At 42.2% G+C, this 22849-nt stretch overlaps 1 protein-coding gene across 2 annotated transcripts; it reads right to left on the minus strand.

Annotated features, from left to right (window-relative positions):
- Positions 1-4262: 4262 nt before the first annotated feature.
- MAT2A (methionine adenosyltransferase 2A) lies at positions 4263-22505 on the minus strand. Of its 2 annotated transcripts, none has more exons than XM_044084296.1 (9): positions 22253-22505; positions 18119-18196; positions 16667-16789; positions 15712-15824; positions 9983-10126; positions 9670-9888; positions 9014-9196; positions 8604-8737; positions 4263-5805 (listed from the first exon to the last, which is right to left on the minus strand). In XM_044084296.1, the coding sequence occupies exons 1-9, from the start codon at positions 22341-22343 to the stop codon at positions 5703-5705; spliced, it is 1188 nt and encodes a 395-aa protein (XP_043940231.1). In that variant the 5' UTR covers positions 22344-22505; the 3' UTR covers positions 4263-5702. The 2 variants fall into 2 exon arrangements, with proteins under 2 accessions (XP_043940231.1, XP_043940232.1); XM_044084297.1 differs by lacking the exon at positions 22253-22505 and adding an exon at positions 20875-20998.
- Between the last annotated feature and the right edge of the window lie 344 nt (positions 22506-22849).

Here is a 22849-nt window from a genome sequence, read left to right on the forward strand (position 1 = left end):
TCAGCTTGGAAAATGGCTGGCTCGGTTCCGAGCTTGGAACTAATACCCATACGTAAGGAATGAACGAGGATTAACAATATCAGATCAAACAACATAAGGAAGAAACTGTTGCAAGAGAGTAAAATCCCATGACTGGAAGAATTCCCTGGTCAGCCTCAGTAAAGAAGCGGAGATCCCTCAAAATCCTCCAAAGTTAGTTATGAAAACAAAATTGCCACAAATTCTAAAGACAACCACAAAGCATTCTATAGCTATGTCAAGAATCTGAATGGCAACACTCAGATCTGCTCAGAGTTACAGCACAATGGCACTAAATATACAGAATCAACTGATTATTATAGGTTCAGTGCTAACTTTACCCCCCCCCCCCCCCAAAAAAGGGCCCTTCTCTATACTGGAAGAAGGTTTCCCTTTCTAGCTTTCACAAAATCAACTGAACCTTGATAGTGGAAAAGCTATAGCCTGAATAAAAATATCCAAGAAGCTTTAGGTGTCTGCTATAGAGATTGAGTGTCAATGTTTTGTGGGCAAGTCCTAGAAACAAATCTTTTCCACTTGCTACAACAGATCAAGTGGAAGTTTTAAGATGTAATAAAAATCTACAAGCTTGACTTTTTCAAAAATAGTTTTCAGCATGGGATGTAAATGGCTGAAGTGTCTGCAAACTGTTACATTTGTATTAATGGAAATAGTCTTGGTAGATGTTATGTAAGCAATGGGTGTTATATGGTATCAATGTGAAGAAACTAAGAAATGCTTTACAATTAAGCTTTATTGCAATAATTTTATCACAGCTGTGTTATCTACAGATGGGCTAATGGTACCACTTGTACAAAACATTTTAGTCTGGTGCAGATTTGTCATACAGTTAGATTTAACACTTTGCAGACAGTATTTCAGATGCTACAGCAGGTAGAAAAACACCATTACTGATCCCATAAGACATTGAATACAAAGGTGGGGACATAACATTATGGCAAAAGTGCATTTCTGTAAAAGTAAAGTTTCTTACAATGCAGTTTGTGCAGCTATTACCCCCCCCAAAAAAAAACACACACAAACATCTTTAGAACCTAACACTTTATTCAAGTCCTCAGACAAGCAGATGTGGGGATTTGAGAAAAATCAGACATACGTACTTTAGGGGCATTGGAGAATTTGGGTTAGTAACCAGACATGTCTGTCCATCTAATCAGCAACCAACACAGTTGTACTAACATTGTATGGACTCTGCAAGCAGTAGTATTTCACCCCCCATTCAGCTAGCACTGGAAAGCACTTAGAAAGTGTACAGTCATTTTTCACCCAGTGTTTTCAGAGAGGATATGAGCGAACAGTCAGAAGATTGCTAGGACTCTTGGATCAGACTTCACTTGCACAATCCAACACTTCCCCAAGGGGAGAGAAGAGGGGTAGTATTGTTGGACAAAGGAAAGTCCTTTAAAAGGGTCACAACCCAGGTGTTCCTCAAACCAGTATGCCACTGTCTGATAAGCTTGACTTTCTTCTCTTGGGTAGTTTTCCTCCAGTTTAACCACCATCTCTGCAGGGGCTCCAAAGATGAGCCATACTCCTTGAGGCTACTACAACCACCTCCTAAATACAGGAATCGCTGCTTTTGGCCTGCGAGAATTAGAGTACCGCACCCACAGACTCAAAAAACATGTTTAAAACATCATGGCATGATGTTTCCTACACTTTAAAATCTTGTAAATAATCCCAGAGTGTTAAATATTTTTATATGTAATTCCAGACTGACCACCTGGAGGCTGGCATATTGACGTGGTTTGGATAAATCAGGTTGTCATCCAGTATCCCAGAAATCATTGTTTGGCTCAAAAATGTTACATCATGCAGGCCTCTGTTTGCCTAAAGTTCCTGTCATTTCATAGATGTTGCATGCATACAAAGTACTGAGTAAAATAGAACAGTGTAAGTAACATTCCCTGCTGCTGGATGACTACTTAAAACAGAAACAGTGCAAATGCCACAGAACACACTCAAAGTGCTGTTTACGGCTGCCTTTTTTTCTAATTTAGTTTAAATGGCACTAATTTGTGAGACAATGAATTCTAGTCCATTTACTTCTCCCCTCCCCATAACACAGCTTCCCTAGCTGTCAAAGTCCTGAGGTAATTTGACCTGGTAATGCGATTGTTTGGCAGATCTCAGCAGGGTGCTTGACTCATGTAATTTAATCTTTGCTCTAGCATTTCCTTTGTTAGAGGGGGCATTTTTTTTTTGCTGCACTGTAGCCATTGCCTTAGAGTGCAATCTCACCCAGTAAGGTCTTGCACCAAGGAGCTAAAGAATAAAACATTTATACAATTAATCAGATTGATTTAAGTGTTAAGGTATCATTTCATGCTTCCACCTTGTTAAAAAATGAGATTTACATGTGCAAAGTGTGTTGGTATGCAGTGTTTGCCTTCATGTTTTTACTCCACTGGTTGATTTGCAAAAAAAAAAAAAAACATTTTGCAGTGTCCCTGGATTTGTCTTTGTACATACAAACCACATTGCTATATTTTTCCCTTCCTTTTTCTTGTGTCCAGAAGTCACTTAAATTTTTTATTGATTTTTTTTTTTAAATAAAGGACATCAAGGTTAACTTACGTTGAATCAGATAATGGATGCCACTGTAAAGAATCACTGTTGAAATATTTGTGCATGAACAAAATCCCTTATTAAATCTATTTGCCAGCCTCCAGTTCAATTGGTGTTATGGGCTTTAATGTACTGGTGTGTTTGCTCATGCCTTCCAAATATCTCCACCATTACATACCAGTTTTGCAGTGTAGTAACCACCTGACATGCCCATACACCTTAGCCATCAATATGCAGCTACTCCTGTTCATGTGAGTATGTGAATTCATTTTCAGACTAAGGTGTGGAAGCTGCACTGAATAATTCTAGGTGCTTGTTCAGGTTTCACATGGTGCTTGCTTAGAGCTACTCTCATGTTAAGCCACTATGAATATGTTGCACTGCCACCAGGGTAATGTTTTAATCTTTCTATTCCCGCACTGCACACTAGTATTTGGTGGAAATAAAACAGAGAAGTATGCAAGTGATACACCACCTAAACATCATTTGCCGTGCAGAATGTACAAGTATGCATACCAAATTTCTGTGTTTCTAAACATCGGTGTTACTACACTACTACTGAATAAAATGAACAGCACCCAGGCTGGGGGAAGGACAAGGGAGCCATGACATTACAGAATGGGTGGGTCTTATTATTTTAGAATCAGATGACACCTGTGGTGACGTCACTTTGGGGGAGGGAACTTTTTCTTTTCTTTTTTTAAAGTGTCTGCATTGCCTGGCCTCGATAATGCCAGTAATTGGGAGACTCCAGCAAGCTTTATTTAAACATAAGAATCATTTTGTAAGTGAAACCATCACAGTATGAGAAGGTAGGCTTCCGTTGAATTATAAAAACTGTAAATGCTTTATTGTTATTGCTTTACAGAGGACAATGTAAATAGGGAGGAAAAGGGCCATAAAGTTGAGGAATACATTAGAGAAACCTGTTATACTCCTTTAAAGGCATTCAGGTGGAGAGCAATGTCACTGTATTCAAAGTCCCAGTCAGCACTAAACTGTGGTACCCCCCCCCCCCCCAACATTTGTTAAAAAAAAAAACGTTTTTACTACAAAAGAATGATCTTACAGGTCAACAATGTCAAGGCTAGAGCAGATGTCAGCACTGCCAAGAGTTATAGCAGCCTCCCAAAGGGTCAATCCAGAGGCTTATTCAGTGGGAAACAAAGGCACCTCACCACTTTTGAGCCCAAAGAAATGCAAGAAAAAAAAAGTCCCCCAAATTTTTACTAGCTCAGGGCAGGGACTGGAATGACACAGTGCAAGCCTAGGCTAGGCACATGGACTTTATTGCAATCACCCAAGGGGAAAAATCAAGGCATTGGAACTTGATCTACAGGCCAGACAAACAGGGTAGGGACAGACTTCAATAGCAGGAAAGTAGTTTGCACCAGCAAACTATACGTGTATACCTCAAAGTCCCATCAGGAGAAGATGCCTGTCAGCTGGAGGGGTGAGAGATTTCTAGTTTGTGAGCTTGCTTCAGATGCTACAGCAGGTAGAAAAACACCATTACTGATCCCACAAGACATTGAATACAAAAGGTGGGGACATAACCTTATGGCAAAAGTGCATTTCTGTAAAAGTAAAGTTTATTACAATGCAGTTTGTTGCAGCTATTACCCCCCCAAAAAAAAAACACACACACACAAACATCTTAAGAACCTAACACTTTATTCAAGTCCTCAGACAAGCAGATATGTGGGGATTTGAGAAAAATCAGACATACGTAATAAAAACAGCAACAAAAAGGCACTTCATGCTCAGAGAAGCAGCCACAAGGAAAGCCTGTAAACAAGCTGGCTTCTCTGTACAACACCAGCCAAATCTGCTCCTCTTTAGGCTGCTCCCCTTAGCTTTGCCCTTTGTGTTGAACACCAGCCAGACCCCCTGGAGGTTTCACCCAAGGTTTTTCTGTAGGACACCTTTGGCCTACCAGGGAATGCTGGAAAAAACTTCAGGAATCGTGGTATTAAAAAAAATAAAATAAGCTGCCATCCAAAGCCACGGCTTCTCTGTATGTACGCCTAGCTTCAGAGTACAATAAATAGAAATGTAATTTGAAAGAAAAAATGTTCAAGTATAAAGGCTTTCCCCCCACATGCCCTGCTGGACTGCTGGTTTCTCTGTACCCACACCAGCATTCTAGCAGCAAAAGGGTTTTCAGACAAATGTTTTCTAAAAACCCTATATGTCTGTGCAGTGTAGAACTGAATTTACCTTTCTTATAAAGAAAATACTCCAGTACCAAAGTGTGCAGCCTACAGACCTTGGTTGCCATTGGACTTCTCTGTATTACGTCACAAAGCCACCAGAGCCTGTACAAGATACTAAAAAATACCAAGGTTTGGCTAGTGCTGAAACAAATGCATAGCTTCTGTTTAAAACCTTATTACGTACGTCCTCCCAAAAGGGGGAAAAAAAAAAAGCAAGGGAAACAAGAGTGGAGTTTTAAAATTAGTATGCACCAAGTAGAAGTTAATTAGTGTGTCTGTACACCAGTACAAATCCACTCTTGCCACCCTTGCAGTACAGTGCCATAGCCCGACCTACAAAACATTCACACTTCAATACAGGAGGAGAAAGAGGTATCATTGCAGCAAAATTTGAAACTAGATCCAGTATCCAAATAATTTTACTATTCGAACCTTCAGCTGGACAAAGGCAGTCAACACCCATAACCTATGCCAGAGCAACAGCCCCAGCCTACAAATATCAGAGCAAATTTCTAAAAACAGTGCTGCTGCAGCAGCAGCAATTCTATGAACAGTGAACAAAATGGTTAGCTCTAAGTGCCAATTTTTGCAAAGTGCCAAAATGGTAAATGCTGAACAATGCTCTTTTGGTGCCTTAGAGACTGCAGTTTGTCCACCAAAAGGCCCATTTACAGAATCCAATCAAACCAACAGGCTGCAAAGCTGCTGGGATGCTTCCAATGGTCCCTTACCTCTTGGGTTAATTAAGCCAGACAGCTGTTTATCTAGGGAAAAGAGAGAGATTGGGGTAGAAAAGACAAAAGGGGTCTCTTCCCTCAAGAGCCTGAAGGCTTCTCTGTAACATACGCAATCAGGTCCCAAGGGAAGATGACTTAACACTCAATATTTCAGTTTTTTTGGTACTTCCCAAGGGAAGCCATCCCTACCAAAATGACCATACGCTGCAGTCCTCTGATAAATTGGCTTCTTCAGCTCCAAATCCCTAGAATACATAACACAATTAGTTCAATATATGGAAGATTAAACACAAATGCAGTACAGCAGCAACAAATTTTACAGCTGGGAAGACAAATCACATGACTACTTTTACTGAAGTACATACAACCCATGCCAGAACCAGTTATTACAACAGAAATGCAAGCGATCCCACCAACCGCTGTGGGACATATCTGCAGATTTGTTTTTGAGAGCCAAGCTGGGGGCAAACTGTTGTGCTCAAGAGTTAGCATACACTTAAGCCAGTTGTGCCCTGTCCAAAGGATAAGGTAAAGGCTAACCTAGTAAACCTTAAAAATCATACAAGCATGAAAGTGTAGCTGCCTGTATGTTTAATACAGAACTTGGCTCCTCCCCTTACCAGCACAATGTAAGCAACCCTACACTGTAAATATTCAGTATTAAAAGAAATCTATAGTTTCTGTAAGATTGTATCCCAACAAGCATTAATCCCTAGTATAAAAAAAACTAAATTTACTAAACCCCATACAAGTAAAGCAGCTACAAGAATTGTCACTTTTGAAGACTCTACCAACAAGAGTGACAGACCAGGCTCTACCAACAGTGACAGACCAGGCTCTACACAGATACGAGGTAGGCAAACAATGCCTACAAGCTGGGATGGCAAACCTTTTGGATGTGGCATTTCCAAGAGCTCCTGGCAGAAAATTTATTGCACTTCATGAGCAACAAATGCAAAAGCAGCCTCTTCGGTAACTTGGCTGTTAGGGAACACTGGCGTGTCACCCAAAACGGCATGGCATGTTGTCACCTTCGACATGCGTCATAGGTTTGCCATTGCTGGCCTAGAATAAACCCTCTGCTAAACTGCCATTCACCGCACTTCCGCAAATTACACACAATACCACAAACTTTCAAGTCAAGCTCTTTCACTGTAAATGAAAAATGTCATATTTATGTGGGGCAAGAATCCTGTACCTAGCAGTTGCCTTTTGAAACTAGTGACTGCAGAGGACCTAAGAGTTTTGTGAAACAAGTTGCACGGAGCCAAACCTAAACTGCAGGAGGAAACGTGGCCACATCTCTCAGCCATTGCATGATTTTGTGGAAGAAACTAAACATTTTATAAATTGGTGTAGACGCCTCACTGGGCAGGAATAACCTCACAGTATTAAGGCAAATTTTAATATTCAAGTTAAGAATCCAAATCTGTAAATTCAGAGTTCTTAGTAGCTCAGTAAATCTATTGGAATTTTTGCAGTCAATACAAAAAAGCTCTTCCACAGCAAAGTGTCTAGTCAGAAGTGACCATCAGGTTTATAAGTGTACTTGGCCATTGAGCCTTTACAAGCCTAGCCCATACAAGTGCCCTGGCATCATGCTGCCCAATGTTGGTTCCTAGTGCCTCTATAAAGTACAGCCACTCCAGTAATCCCTCTCCCATCCACTGAAGACTTCTCTTTGAGGTGCGCTGCTCGACATGGAAGTCTATTCCAGAGCATGGGCAACCCCTGGCTTATGAACCTGTCCCTCCAGCATGTTCTGTTGATTGTGGTAATGAGGTCCCTGGAGCATGTGATGCAGGAGGAGTTTGATTTTAGATTTAGCATTAGGTACTAGGCTACCGGCCCAAGTAAGCCTAGCCAACAAAGTTCCCTGGCTTACGCCAACCCAAGAAAGTTGGCTAACAGAGCTGGGTCAGACATGGCTTTGCAAGTCAAGCAGAGACCACCACTTGTCTGACAGACTTGAAAGAATAGCTGTTGAGAGTCCGTCCATGTAGGACACGTGGCCTAGAATCCTCTTCAGGAGGTACTTTTGTGGCCTTTCCAGCTGTTGCATTTGTCTAGTGAGGTACATCCCAAATGGGGGGTTATACAGATTGGTCTAATGAGGGAAGAGTAGAGAAAATTACCTCTTTCTTCCAGGATGCAAAACCCTTGGCAATGAGATGTGCCACATAGGGCAGACCACAGTGGCAATGTGGTGGTGAAGGAGAGGTTGCTGTCAACTCATACCTGCAGATCCAAGTTTAACTTGTGATTATACCACCTGAACTTTACACATCTATAAGCAACTACTCACTGGGTCAGAAACTCTACAAATGGAGCCCCAAGTTACTTTGAAAATCCACACAACTCTTACAAAGGCAACATTTAAAGTTTATTCGCATTAGGGTATTTGGACTTTATCCTAAACTCAAGTTAGTGGCCATTACACAACCAGTCCACTGTATTATTTGCCCAAGGCACTCCTGTTTCCACCTACCAACCAAAAAAATTCTTGCTGACATACATTTATATTAAGTCAGCTGCAAATCTATCCTCTAATAGTGAAACCCCTTCACACTGCATCAAGCTTACTTCAGTTGAGGGGATGGGGAGAAAACCTCTCCAGGGAAACCACTATTCTCAAAAGGCCTTGTTAAGCATGCCATTAACTTCAGAACACAACCAAAGTTGGATACTACAAACTGCATCACCACCAGAGATGGGATTCTGTTGCAGGTCTACACCACCCAACATCTCACCAAATGCAGGCTTTGACAGTCTGGCGTTTAATTTACTATCCATACGGCTAACATTCTATCACATTGACATGAACACCACAAATGAAAATCACTCTACTACAAGCAGGTGTTTCTGCAACAGCAAATGCTACCACCAGCAGGCTAAAATACAGTCTACAACTGAAAAAGTAAACTTAATATTTTAAAATTAGACACTACTAGCTGGCTAAAATATCAGTTACCTGCTACAACTGAAATCAAGGTACATGGTGAACTTTGCATCTCCATTCTACCGGGAAACTCCCTTACTTTACCTGACAATAACCCCAGGCCGAAGATCAAAATTCTTCTTTACAATCTCAAGTAGCTCCTTCTCGCTCTTTTGAGATGTTCCATAGTGGAAAATAGAGATGGAAAGTGGATGGGCAACTCCAATAGCATAAGAAACCTGCAACATTTAAAAGTAGACTTTACAATGCATCCAGAAAATGTAGGGCATGATTCTCCAGTCAGCTAGCCAAATCAACTACTCTCACCATCAGCTTTATGCAGTAGCAGAACACTTCACACTGCAAGACAAGTTGTACCTGTCACACACTGTAGCAGACCACAAATCAAATCAGGCGGCTTTCCCCAACAGCCTTATCTAGACAGCCACTAAAAAACCACCCCCAAAATCAAGACAATACACAGTTTTAGTGCAACACTAGAAAACAGCACCTACCTGAACAAGCACGCGCCTGCAGAGACCAGCCTTGACCAGGGATTTCGCTACCCAGCGTGCAGCATAAGCAGCTGAACGATCTACTTTGGTGTAGTCTTTACCAGAGAAGGCACCACCACCATGGGCTCCCCAACCACCATATGTGTCAACAATAATTTTACGCCCGGTCAAACCAGCATCACCCTAAAGAAAACAGATTTTAATCAGAAAACGACAAACCAAAAAAAACACCCCAACCTGCAGCAGTTATTAATCTCTCAGTGCAAGGGGGGGGGGGATAAAAAGGGTGGTACCCCCCACAAAGTTATTCTGAGGCAGCAAATACAATTAAACTATACTCTAGCTAGCATATTAGCCTATCCCACTGCCCTTCTCCACTTGCCAAATATTAACCCCCTAGTTAAATTTAAACAGTCTTTTTTTTTTAAACTAACAGCCTCTATGCGATGGGTAGTGTGGACACAACATTCAAAGCATGCAGCAATTTTCAGCACCAATACAGGCAGAATTTTCAGCACCAATACAGGCAGAGTGGCAAAAACCTGAAAGGAGTGGTGTGCAGGGACGTTAGTACTGTGCAAAAAAAAAAAACAACAAGATTGAACCTTGCGTGTTACTCAATTAGCTCTCTCACTTCGAATCAAAGTAAAAATTACCTGTGGTCCTCCTATAACAAAACGCCCACTTGGTTGTAAATGATAGATTGTCTCTTCGTCCAAATATTTTGCAGGTATTACAGCTTTCACTATTTTGTCTCTAAGAGCATCTCTCATCTCATCTAGTGGGACATCTTCATCATGTTGGACTGAAATCACAACTGTATGGACACGGATAGGCACTACTGCACCACGGTCCTGCATATACTGGACAGTCACCTAAAACAGGCAGAAGTGATAGTGAGAGTTAACACCACAGGACATTAAGCTCTGAAATATGGTTAACTGCAACTGTACATATTTTTAATTTTACCTGCGTTTTTGAGTCTGGCCTCAACCAAGACAAGGTACCATTACGACGACACTCTGCCATCTTTGCATTTAACTTATGTGCTAGCACGATAGTCAAGGGCATGCATTCCTCAGTTTCATCAGTAGCATATCCAAACATCAAACCCTAATCAAGAGGGGGGAAAAAAGTTTGAGAGCTAAAAAACACTTAAGTTTAGCCATGTCTTGATCCAAGAAATGAACAGATTTACGTTGATTTGAAATCCATCAACTGCTTTCATACATGCTTACACAGACATTTAAAAAATTCAAAACAGCATTAAGTAACACTTATTTCCACAAAAGTGTAGCTTTCTACAATCTTATTGGGGTTGAAAATTACTCACCATAACATTTCATCTGTGTTGTCCATTTTAATTTCGGTTCCAAACCTTGGAACCAACTCTGCCACTACTGTAGCTAGTAGGAACCAAAAGCCTCACCAAGGCCTTAGACACCACCCCCCACTCTGGAATCAAACTTACAGGTTATTAATACATACGATGGGTTGCCCACACTGTAAAAGTAGCAGACTCCAAATCCAGCTCCAGAGTACCTCAAGGTTCAGTTCTGGGACCACTTGTTTGGAATCTACTTCTCTGAAGTACACTAAGGGACTCTGGCTAACAAAGTTTGCAGATGACTGCAAACTGGGAGCCATTATTGAATCCTCAAATGAAGATATTCTACAAAGGCCTTTCAGAAACAGGTGCTTGGTGCCAGAGCCATGGGCTAAAGCTAAATGCCAAGAAAAGTACAGTCATCTCCTTTGGCAAAAACACATGCCCGTGAATTACCACACAGGTGGCAGTACACTAAACACCAAAAGTGTAAAGAAATGTAGGGACACAGGTGGACAGTAGTCTCACCTTTGATACACACATAGCCAGAGATCAGGAAATCCAGCAGAAAAAAAGGAGGTAGTCGTCCCACTGTACTCATCCCTCATTAGACCCATTCTAGAATACAACACCCACTGTATGTACCTCTCAAGACATCTGCAACAACTGGAAAGGCCGCAGAAAAAGAATCACAGGCCTAAAGCAGATGTCCTATACAGACAGTCTCGCATACATCTGCCCAGAGGCAATCTCTGCTTAACATACAAGGCCATGTCAAATCCAGAGCTGTTGGACATGCTACACTTAAAATCCCAATCCCCCAGAGCCACAGGAATCTTAACCTTGTCATCTCAACAAAACATGCTGGAGGGGGAGGTTCCCGACTCAGACACTTTCCTGACTCTGGAATAGACTGCCCATACATGTCAAGCAGAGCACCTCCTTTGGCCCTCTTCAAAAAGGAGCCTTTACATATTGGCCCTCTTCAAAAGGAACCTTGACGATTGGATGGGAGAAAGGAAATTCACCCCAGGGTTCAAGTCAAGTCACACTGCTATACAGGGGTCCAGGGAAGTAACAATTGGCTTAATTACTGGTGTCATTCTAAGGGGATCCAATGTCTGTCTGCTTGGGATGACATGCTTGACAAGCCACGCTGCTTCGCAAGGGATGGCTTGCACCCGTCACCCCTGGGCTTCCGGATATTGGCCAAGGCTCTTGCCACCCCCATAGTGCCCTTTTTAGGCAAGGCTCAAAATGACAAACCTACCTCCCTAGAAAACACAAGTGGAAAAAAACTAAGGGTAATGCTGCTCAATGCCAGAAGTCTAAACCTCAAGATGCACGCCCTCGAAGCCCTCCTCAGTATGGAAAACATCGGTGTCTGTGCAGTGACTGAAACCTGGTTCAAGGCTCCTGAGAGCACCCCAGCACTATCAGGGTTTACCTCGTATCATGCTTTCCGGCCCCAAAACTTGGACCAAACCACAAAAGGAGGGGGAGTATCCATATTCAAAGATACCCACACCTCCAGGTTAGTGGCAACGCACAAAGCATCGGAGACCATCCGGGTGCAACTAACCATAGGCAAAATTGCCTTACAGTTTGTAGCATGCTACAGACCACCCACTCAAACTCAGGAACCCCACACAGCCTTCCTGAAGACACTGGAGAGTATGAATGTCTCTCAAAATGCCATCATTCTGGGAGACTTCAACTACCCAAACATAGACTGGGAACATTACTCAAGCCCCAACACCCTAGCCCAAAGGTTCCTAGAATTCATAAACTCAAATGCAATGGAACAACTGGTCACCATTCCCACAAGAGGAGACAATATACTAGATCATCACAAACATGGGGACAAAATGCTCCACACCGGAAGTATATCCCTCTTTGGTAAATCAGACCATAAATTAACCTCACTGGAAATCCACATCCCGCCCCCACCCCCTGCACAAAAGACCACAGTGAAGAACTTTTCAAAAGCCAACTTCACACTTAAGACTGAAGTGGTATCCTTCAAGGCCCCTGGGCCAGTGGAAAACACAACCCACACTGCTGAATCTTTTGCAAATGCCTTCTACGGGCACCTTCAAGAATGCATGGATCATGCAATCCCAAATAAAACCAAGACCCCAAAGGCAGGCGCCCGGTCTGGTGGACCCCAGCCATAAACAAACTTTACAACAGGAGGAGGAAGCTACTACATGACTGAGCAAAATCCCTAAAAGGGAAGGCATCTCTGATCAGTACTAGCAAAAAAACTACGCTCAAAATCACCCAAGGCCAACTTTGAGAGAAAAATCGCAAGACACAAGACTATCACAAGGCCTTCTTTAGCTATGTTAGAAACCTGGGTGGAAACTCCCAGATATGCTCAGAGTTAAGTCCAAAATTACACAAAATACACTGAACCCACTGACATTGCCAACATTCTGGCAGACAGGTTCAGTGCAAATCCCCCCCCCCCCCAAAAGGAGAAATAACTATCCCAGCAGAGTGTAGCCTCCCTAACATTTCAGATACCCAGATGAGAGCCGCCCTCTCTAAAGCTAAAAACACAGCATTAGCTGCTGTTTAATCTTAGCCTTACTACAGGATACGTACCCAAAGAGTAGCGTACGGCAACAGTGGTCCCACTTCACAAAGGCAGTGCTTCTACGGACCCTGGAAATTACCGCCCCATAAGCTTGACGAGCCTCGTCTGCAAAGCTATGGAGAGGATCATTATGTAACTCATAAACAAAGACATTGGGAACCTACAGACATTGGATCCTACCCAATTTGGCTTTGTCAAGGGCAGATCCTGCCTTTTGAACTTGGTCGACTTTCTTGAAAAACAGTCACTAAGGCCATTGATGAGGGTAAGGCAGTTCACACAGCCTACCTTGACCTGGCAAAAGCCTTTGACAATACCCCACTCGGGCATCATAGACAAACTCACCAGTTTAAATGTAAACACAAGATGGGTTGCAAACTGGCTCAAGGACAGAACCCACAGGGTCAGAGTTGCTGGAGCTGTGTCAGACTCTAAGCCAGTCTGAAGCGGTGTCCCACAGGGCTCAGTCCTGGGACCCCTCTTGTTCAGCATTTATTTTTCCGAGGTACAGGCAAACATAGGAGGATTGTGGCTGACAAGTTTGCAGATGACTGCAAACTGGGCGCCATAATTGATACTCCAGCGGACACAAACATCCTTCAGAGAGGCCTCAGAAATGGATAATTGGTGCCAGAGCCATGGCCTCAAGCTGAACGCCAAAAAATGTATAGTCATACCCTTTGGGAAAAACAAGGTACCCACAAATTACCACATAGGTGGTAATCCATTAAGTACGGAAGAGGTAATCAGGGACCTCACATTCACATTACCAAAGTGGTTAGGAAGACCTTCTATATTGCCCACCTTATGAAGGGTTTCACATCTAGATCAAGAGGTCATTGTGCCCCTGTACTCTTATCAGGCCAATGATGGAGTACAATGCCCCATTTGGGATGCATCTCACCAGACACCTGCAGCAGTTGGAAAGACCCCAAAAGTTCCTCACCAAGTTGATAAAGGGTCTTAAACATATGTCATATGCTGCCAGACTGAAAAAACTCCAGCTCTATTCAGGATGTTCCCCAAGCACTACTGAGCCAAATGCTCTACCCCTGGAGACCAGATAGTTTGTCACGGGTAACAAGGTATGAAAAAGTAGGTCACTTTGCTGCACAGATATAAATGGAAGCTCTAAAATACAGCTGAAGTTATGGCTCTGGCTGAAAGGGGTTACAAGGGAATATGTGACATGGAACAAAAGATATAGCCAGCCATGTAGTAACGTCATTTTTGTTTACAGGTTTCCCAATCAGATTGCAGTAGACAAGGCTCTCTTCATAGCCTCAAAAGCTGATCCACCCAAGGAAAGCAAGTACCCCAGATCCAAGAGAACTGAACCTGGAACTGTAGCCCCTCCATCCCAAGAGGAGATCTCCCCCAAGGCACAATTTGGAGCCAAGCAGAAAGGACATGGGGGAATGAGTAGACTCAAGCCCCTTGAATGGACAGGACAAATACAGCCCAGAAGTCTCCAATTCCGTGAGCATCAGAGAACTCTAAGAACAACCAACAGGTCCAGAGAAGAATAACTTGGGGATCCGAAGCAATCTGTACAGGACAGCTTGGAACCCATGTCTCTAAAGCCCCCAAAGAAGTTAAGAAAGCGGGGGGAGGGGGTTGAAGACTGACATCCCTCACCCAAAATGGTAGGAACAAAGGTGGTACTCGCACCTTGTGCCAAGAGGTTCTCAACAGCCTCTCCACAGTCTTCAGTAAGAATAGGTGGACACAGAGGAAGTCTTTCCAAAAATGAGGAAGCCTGCCTGGAAAGGGGTCTATGGAAGGAGATTACTTTGTTCTTGGAATGGAAAAACAGTGTCAGCATCAAACACTTGGCTGTAGTACTCCACCGTTCCAAACAAAATTTTACTTGCGTGCGCTTGTAACTCGACAAGTTGGAGCCATAGCGCTTTTCTTCTTCACCTTCTCTGAAACTTTAAAAGAAGCAGGACTAGAAGTGCCCAATTTACTTGTAGGTTTCCCTTTAGACGACAAGCTGTCACACCTATGGCCTCTCCAAAGAGCAGCGGTTCTTTTAATATTTTTTTTCCCTCTCCGCAAGTGCCCAATGACTAAAGTAGTGACAAACTGAACACTCCTCCTGAAGATGGAGGGGGTCCAAAATATTACATGCAAAGAGAATGTGTCAGAATAAGGAATTTTGTACCCATGATTCTCAACATTTAAAATCCTTTTATCTGCCATTTCCTAAAGAAAGGACACGCACACACCAAGCAGGCTCAGACTAGTGAAATGAGTTTCTTAAAAAAATCAACTCATTCAAGAACTAAACCAAGAGTAAAGATACTAATAGTATCCAGGAATACTTCCGTTTTGGAAAGAGAATCAAGGGAATGTTTTCAAGAATAAGAGTTATACAAGAAAAATGGAAACACTTTTGCTTAAGAGAAAATGCACGGCACAGGTGTCCCAACTCAAACAGCAAACAAGATCCGAGGTAACAGATAGCTGCACTGTGTAAGGTACTAGCTTGATGCTTTTTTCCACAAGCTATGGTAGCCTGCCAAGTCTGTTCTGAGGTTGAGGATTGAATTACTAGCCATAATCTGTGTAGGCACCTTCAAGGCAGTCAAATCAACAGTATTTGTAGCAAACCCAATATACATGGGTCAGGTTACAGTTTACAGTCAAGTAACTGCATAATACATTTCCACCGAGTGGGTTATAACCATTTTTTTTTCATAAAAGTAGAATAGTACTAGGAAAGGGCATTTAAGACCAAGGTTAACAGTTCAAGATGTACCCTACCTGGTCACCAGCACCAATGTCCTCCTCATTCCTGTCTAGGTGAACACCTTGAGCAATGTCTGGGGACTGCTGTTCCAATGCCACAAGAACATTACAGGTCTTGTAATCAAAACCTGAAAAGGAAGCACATCAGTTAGCTTTCTAACATCACTAAAAGCACATTTTTAAACCGGTTATCAAACAAAAGACTAATCACAGAAACAGGAGCACTCAAAAGATTAACAAGTGAAGCAGTTACATAACTGATGACAAGGCAACAGAAAAGCCTCCAGCAACTCCCTGGCCACCATGACAGGCAGAGTGTTGGAGACATGCCTGGGAAAAAGAACCACCCATAACATCTTGAATCACTTATTACCAGCATGGCTATTTTGGACCACCTTACCAGACACTACTTTACTGGTTCAGCCAGTTCACTTAAGGACATCGCACTGCAAGTCATACCATTTTCAATTGGAGTAGAAAGAGTATCTTTGCACTAAAAGAAGTGAATTACTTATTTTATACTCAAAAGCTTTACATGTTTGCTTTGGAAAAGTATACACGGTGCATTATCACCAAACCAAGTATCTAAACAGCACGTAGCGAACAAAGATATTTCTTAAAAAAAAAATTAAAAGGGGTGCAAGAAACGTTTGCATACTTGTGGAAGTCAGTAAGCTAAGAGAGTGGTCTTGTCATTTAGTAAGAGACACTGCATGCAGATAGGAGTCAAGATATTAAGTGCATACAGATGGGAGGAGTCAGATATTAAGGGTGCGCTTACTGTTTAGGGCATACCACTGATGTGGTCCAGGAAAGGGAGGGGTTGGTTACAAAACAGTAAATGTGAACTATTATACACCTGAAGCCTGAAATCAGGCACAAGAGTTCAGTTTACCTCACATGAAACCACCAATGTAAAAACTGCAAGACAGAAGTACAGAAAATTTAAAAAAAAAAAGTCACAACTCACCTTTAGATGAATCATCATACCCAATATGCCGGACAGTTTCACGAACAATCTTTTGATAATCAACAGTAGCCCTGGAAGTTATTTCTCCAGCAAGGAGGACCATACCAGTTTTGGCCACAGTTTCTAAGAAAACCGAAAGCACACAATCAATGCTAGTTACACATGTATAAAATACATGGACAGTGACAGACTAAGTACTTTGTTCACCAAGCATTGCTGGTGAATTCAATCAAGGTCAAAAATAGTTTTAAAAACAAGACAGACCAATAGGTGGACCCGAAAAGCAAGACATTTCTAGGCAGCTACTAACATTCCTAACACAAAGATATGCCACAGTAGAATTAAGAAGCATAAATCAAGACTTAATACCAGTAAATTCTGCAGACACTCCCTTTAGGGTCAGATTATCTGCAGCAACAGCCTTCACCAACCTCCAGAAGACAGTGGTTACTCTTAACAGCTTGTGACCACCAGGAATATGGCATTACTGCTACCTCTCACTTTTAATACTGAATTTACATAAAATATATTTGCTCTGGCATTTTTCTTTTGGAGGCAGAAAACTGACAATACACTTCCCCAGTTTCTGCTATTGTAATAGCACCCCTTGACAGCAATTAAAAAATGTAATGCTAGTGACAAACTTTTGCTGTGTGCAAGATTTTCATTTCAGGTGCAATCTGTGTTGGTTCCTGAATGAGGTTAGACCACATGTACTACACACCCTTTTACTTCTTTGAGTGATGTCTACAACTAGAAGGTGCAACAAGTAGCAAAAGCTGCACATACCTCCCGGAGGCCAGTCAATGTAGTTTGTTCAACATACTAAAGCTTGTCATTTCAAGAGCTGCTTGTGTCAATTTTTACTGAAACATTAACAAAACATTTCACTATCCAAGTATGACCAACATGTTCAATTAACTTAGGAAAGATAACTACCTAGAGTAAAAATGAAGTGTTCTGCTGGCCCCAGCAAAACTGCAGTGTCCAGAGTAGGTTACACAGGCTGAGTAGCTCCCTTCAGGCTATTATGCAATGTTACAGATCAGGTTCATTAATGTTCGAAAAGGAAAGTGCTTACTCAAACTCAGAAGCTACATCTTAAATGAATGACTTCAAAGGCTTTGACAATGCTAGATGGATGCCCAGCATTTTTTCCTGTCGAGGCCAAGACTGTGGGTTGAGAATAAGGCAAAGAAGGCTAGCCACAACAGTATTATAGTATTAAAACTATAAATGTAACTTGAGAATGGAGCTTCTTTATACATGCATGCAGACCAATTAAGCAAGGCAACTGAACTGTAAAGAGCACTACACTAAAGCTTTGACAATCCTGTTTAATACAGACAATCTGCACAAAAATGTGTGTGTTCCATTCTTATTTGCAAAAACAAGAATGTCTCAAAACTCATACTGCTATTCACCATTTTAATAAGCTCAACACATACTCACCACAGGCAACTTTGGCATCTGGGTCTTGTTTGAGATGGGCATCAAGTACAGCATCACTTATCTGATCGCAAATCTTGTCTGCAAAGAAAAAAAATCATTCAATGCTTTGCTTCAAAAGCTACACATCAAAACAGTCAAAACTGTGGTGTGAAAAGTGAGCATTGGGCAGCCAGAAGTAGTACTGAAATATGTAAATGGAATCATGGAACCCTTTGGCTGTACCAGAGAAGTATGCTTTGCAGCAAAACCATGTATACAAAAAGGGGAACCAATAACTTGTTCCAAATGAAGTGTAATGTTTTGAGTGGCAAGATTCAAACTGTTTATTAACTCAATGTAAAATTAAAGTATAGTAAGTCTCTGCACTGAGGTTTGTGTGTGGGAAAGAACAAGGGCAATATGTGGAAAGCAGCATGTCAGTGTGCCTGTATGTCTGTCTTTGGAATGGTACCATTACGGAAAGTGTGTTTAGTACCCAATGTGTAGATTTGTAGTTAAATATGTTAGTAACACTAAAGGTGGACAGGGGGCATCCCCAAACCTACACATCAGGGTACTTCATTTACTTAATAGCAACACTACAATCAGACAAGTTATGACAAACTATTTTCCTTTTGTTAACTGTTCAGAAAAGGAACTCTTAATGGCAGATAACGCTATATGACAAAGATTACTAGGAAACTCTTAAGAATATAGCCAAGTTCATTTTCACCGATTTAGAGTCCCTACAAACTAATAAGCTAGCTGTATTGGAAGTGAAATTTAGTTCTGCCTGCTTGTGTGGGTGTCCCTATATGCAAGATACTGTGCGTAGTGGGAGTAGGTACTTTTATTTGTGTGTGCGTGGGGGTGTTTCACAGTGAAAGTTTCCTAATGGTGCGGCTAACGTGTTGATACCAATGCTGCTGTCAGCAAATGCTACATTTTGAATTTCACCCTCCCTCTCTCTTACTAAAAATACAATTCCCACTGAAGCTATTAATTTTGCTAGAAATCTGAGATGCAACATGACCGTCATCTCGCAAATATTTTCCAGAATAGTGTCTGTTGCCTTCAGCACTGCTAACCTACTTCACCCCCTTAAGAACACAAAACAGTGTAATGCTTGACTATGGAAAACTATAATGGCCACATTAGAGAGACATGGGAAATCATTGATTTTCAGACACTGTGCCACAAGACTTCCGCACGCCAATTCTCTCAATTTACAGTAGGTAGCGCCGCCACAATCGCACTATGAAAGCTCTAACTGCATCGTAACTGAAAAGTTGCATATTAAAGAGGCGTTGAGTATTAGTTACGCACAACTAAAAACAATTTTCCCCAAATATTCTTGAAAAGTTCACCATGGATGTTTTGAGGTGACTTCCCTAGGGAGCAAATCATGTAGCATGATGGGCGCATTATGAAATTTACTATTCACCAGGACCATTCTTGGATCCTCTTCAGCCATGACAAGGGTAAGCTTCTTTAATTACTTTATGCCAAATTATCACACAAAGGAAAACAGACAATAAATATAAACATAGATGATTTAATGCTAATTAACCAGCATACTTTTGTGACAGACAACAGAAGTACCTGGAGGAACGTTACAAAAACATGAAGAAAGCTTGCAAACTACACAGAACATATGACTGGAGACCAAGACCGAATCCATGCCACCTGACCGGCCAGCTTTTCGGCGATATTGAAGTGTATTAACCCACCAGTTAAGTTTGCGCAGGAATGGTCTGTTTACATATTGAAACTCTGCCCGCCGCCTTGTCAAATACCATGACTGACACTGAATCCATGATTACTACCTTTTCTGTGGGCATGCCCCCTGCACCGCGCTACGCCCGCCCCACTGAATCAGTGTTGTGCAACGGTGCTGGTACTGCAAACAATTTCAGCCATTTGTGGTGTGAACTCTGCTCGATTGACTGAAAAAGCATTATTATGCCCCTAATAAATCATTTTTGGTGGCGAATTATTTATCAATATTTATAAACAACTCAGTGCGATAAAACATTTGCTGCGTCGTACAGTTCGGAAACAAATATTCATTCACACGGCGTGAATAATTCTTCCAACAGACGTACAACAGGGGAGGGTTTTGGGCGGTGCTTGCAACTGCGCATCTGGCGAGCCAGTCAGTATACTACACCATCACCGCAGAAGCCTCCCTGCCAACGTGCATCAATGGGTGATAGTAAACGCAAAACAAACCTGCGATGGCGAATGACTATTTTACCCGTTTGCGCATGTGTGGCCGTGAATTTTATGCCTACAAACCGGTGACAGGTGGCCAGAACTACGGGCACTGCGCTAAACTCATTTGTCTTGAATACCCGCTCATAGCATGTTAATAGAACTACCATGAAATTCTACTATGTGTTTTATAAAACCGGGAGTACCCCCAGCGGTTGTGATAAATAAGTTTTCCTTCCAACACATTAGGTTATGGGTTTAATAAAAAAAAAAGTCTCAATTGCAAACACTTTACGAAAGGTGGGCGGGGCTTGGTACACCAAGGATGATGCACTCGTACGTAACCAACCCCAAAACAGAAGACGGCGAGTGAAATCATCTCCATTAAGATTTAGCTGTATTATTCAAACTATCACAAAACATTCTAGCCTAAGGGGAAATGTGGTTTAATAGTTAATACAAGTAATGTCTTTCTACTCTTCCCGGTTAGGGGTAGTCACAGCGGAACTCCGGTCCGCCCGGCGCCCAGCCTTCAAAGAAGGCACACCCATTCACGCACCTACCTGCGTGCGTAAGCGGCAGTCGATTGTGGGGGGAGAACATACAGACTCCACACAGAGGGCGCACCAGCCGAGATTCGAACGGGATAACTTCTTGCTGTGAGGCGACAACGCTAACCGTGCACCACCGCGGCCTTCAGAGACTCTACTACAAGTCAACAGAATATTCTCGCCACAGACTACAACCACCACAACAATGCCAAACTACGCAACGAATCTTACAGCTTTCAAATACGCCACCGTGAAAATAACCGGGGCACTCCTGAACTTGAAGGATCCAGAAACACAGACTTGTGCCTTTAACAAATATAAAGTCACATTTCTGTTACCACGGGAAGCCAATGAAATAATATAAGTACGCAATTAGTGTATTGCAGTATCACCCAGCGCAATAAGATCCACCATTAGGTGACGCGTACGGACAATTAATAAATATTCATTGGGACCTGCATGTCAGTCTCTCGTGAAATCACCTGCATATGACATCACGATATTTGTCGTGTCAATCAGACCACGCCCACTTCCTCGACTGTGGAGCAGACAAGGGTCGTCAGCTAGGGCAAATGTGTAGTATGGAATCCTCTTGTGCCTGTGAGGTCTATAAACTGCCATGCCATCCCCAGTAAAGTGCAGTGCTCACAATTTCAAGTGTACATTTTTAAATACACAGAATATGAAAGGAAACTGTGTTAAATTTAGAAATGGAACTACATCTATTTGAAATAACATTTGTTTGGCAACAGCTCACCATCCCGTATCCGTTATGGATCCGTCACTGGAACGTGCACTTAAAACTATTTCCACAAGGTAGGCGAGTTTTCACATAACCTGTACCTACGCCCACTCGAGAGACCAGCCGTGGTTTCCCTCTCCCAAGCACGCTAACCACCAAGAACAATCAGTCATGAACACCGCTGCTGTATCATGGCGGACGTACGAACAGGCCTCCCCCAAATACTACCCTATTTGGCGTACTTTCTGGTGGCTTAATGCTTTCCTTACAAATACTCTCACGTTATACATTATCATGAAAACCAGAAAAATTAAAGGACACAAAAAAGCGAGCGCCCTCCAGGCGGGAAAGCGCACTAACGCGCGCAACATCTACTCCACGCGGGTAGTGGGCGCAGCAGGATTTCTGTTTTACACCTCAATATTTTCCCTTCGCCCAAAAAATTTTCGTCATGACTCACTAATTGTATCAAATATATAATCTCCCCTTACAGACTAAATTTGCCGCACTGCGCTACACCGTGATTATACTCGCCGCCTCCCCAAAAAGTGGGCAGTCAGCCCAACTAGAAGAATAGTACTACAGCCAACTACCTAGCTCTGCCAAAAATTCAACTAACTTCATTAGTAGATGGTCTAAAATACAAACCTGGATGACCCTCTCCCACAGACTCAGAAGTAAAGAGGAAACTGCCTTCTTCAATCAGGCAATCATGGAAACCATTCAGTCCGCCGTTCATACTGTTAGCGATTTTGTTTATGGCGCTTTACGAGAAGTTGGTACCAAACAGACGGATTTTTTATGACTACTGCAGCGAAATAATCCCAGTTATTTGTTACTGTTTGTTACCAACTAATTAAGCAATTTTCCCTCAGCAGCAGCCGACTAAAAACTCAAAACTACCAGCTCTTTATATTTATAGCTCAAAAGCTGTACGTCATCTAATCCACCCCCTTAACTGGCGTGAGCTCGTTCTGACGTTATAACCCCCTCCCCCACAATAAAAAAAAGCTTGGATTACCTTATGTGTTCTTTGGGGTAACAGTATGTCTGTTTATGTGCTGTAAGGTACGATTTTTGAACGTCGATGCGGTCAAGCACTAATATTACGTTATTCATTTTCCAAAACGTCAATTAATATGCTAAAAGCTTATTTTAAAGCGTGGTCTTTAGGAAAACAGACCTCACTAGCATCAAATTAACTAAAAATGTGGTGGAATATTACGATCGAAACAATAATAGGTG

The sequence above is a fragment of the Protopterus annectens genome, chromosome 9.part0, assembly GCF_019279795.1.
Source record: "Protopterus annectens isolate FY-2018-M chromosome 9.part0, PAN1.0, whole genome shotgun sequence".
Classification (NCBI taxonomy): domain Eukaryota; kingdom Metazoa; phylum Chordata; order Ceratodontiformes; family Protopteridae; genus Protopterus; species Protopterus annectens.

Coding starts and splice junctions, on each gene's coding strand:
- MAT2A (XM_044084296.1), bottom strand. CDS start 22,343: ATGAACGGCGGACTGAATGGTTTCCATGATTGCCTGATTGAAGAAGGC. Junction 15,825..16,666: donor GTATGATGATTCATCTAAAG/GTGAGTTGTGAC, acceptor CTTCCTTTTCAG/GTTTTGATTACAAGACCTGT. Junction 5,806..8,603: donor CGGCCTGGGGTTATTGTCAG/GTAAAGTAAGGG, acceptor TATGTATTCTAG/GGATTTGGAGCTGAAGAAGC.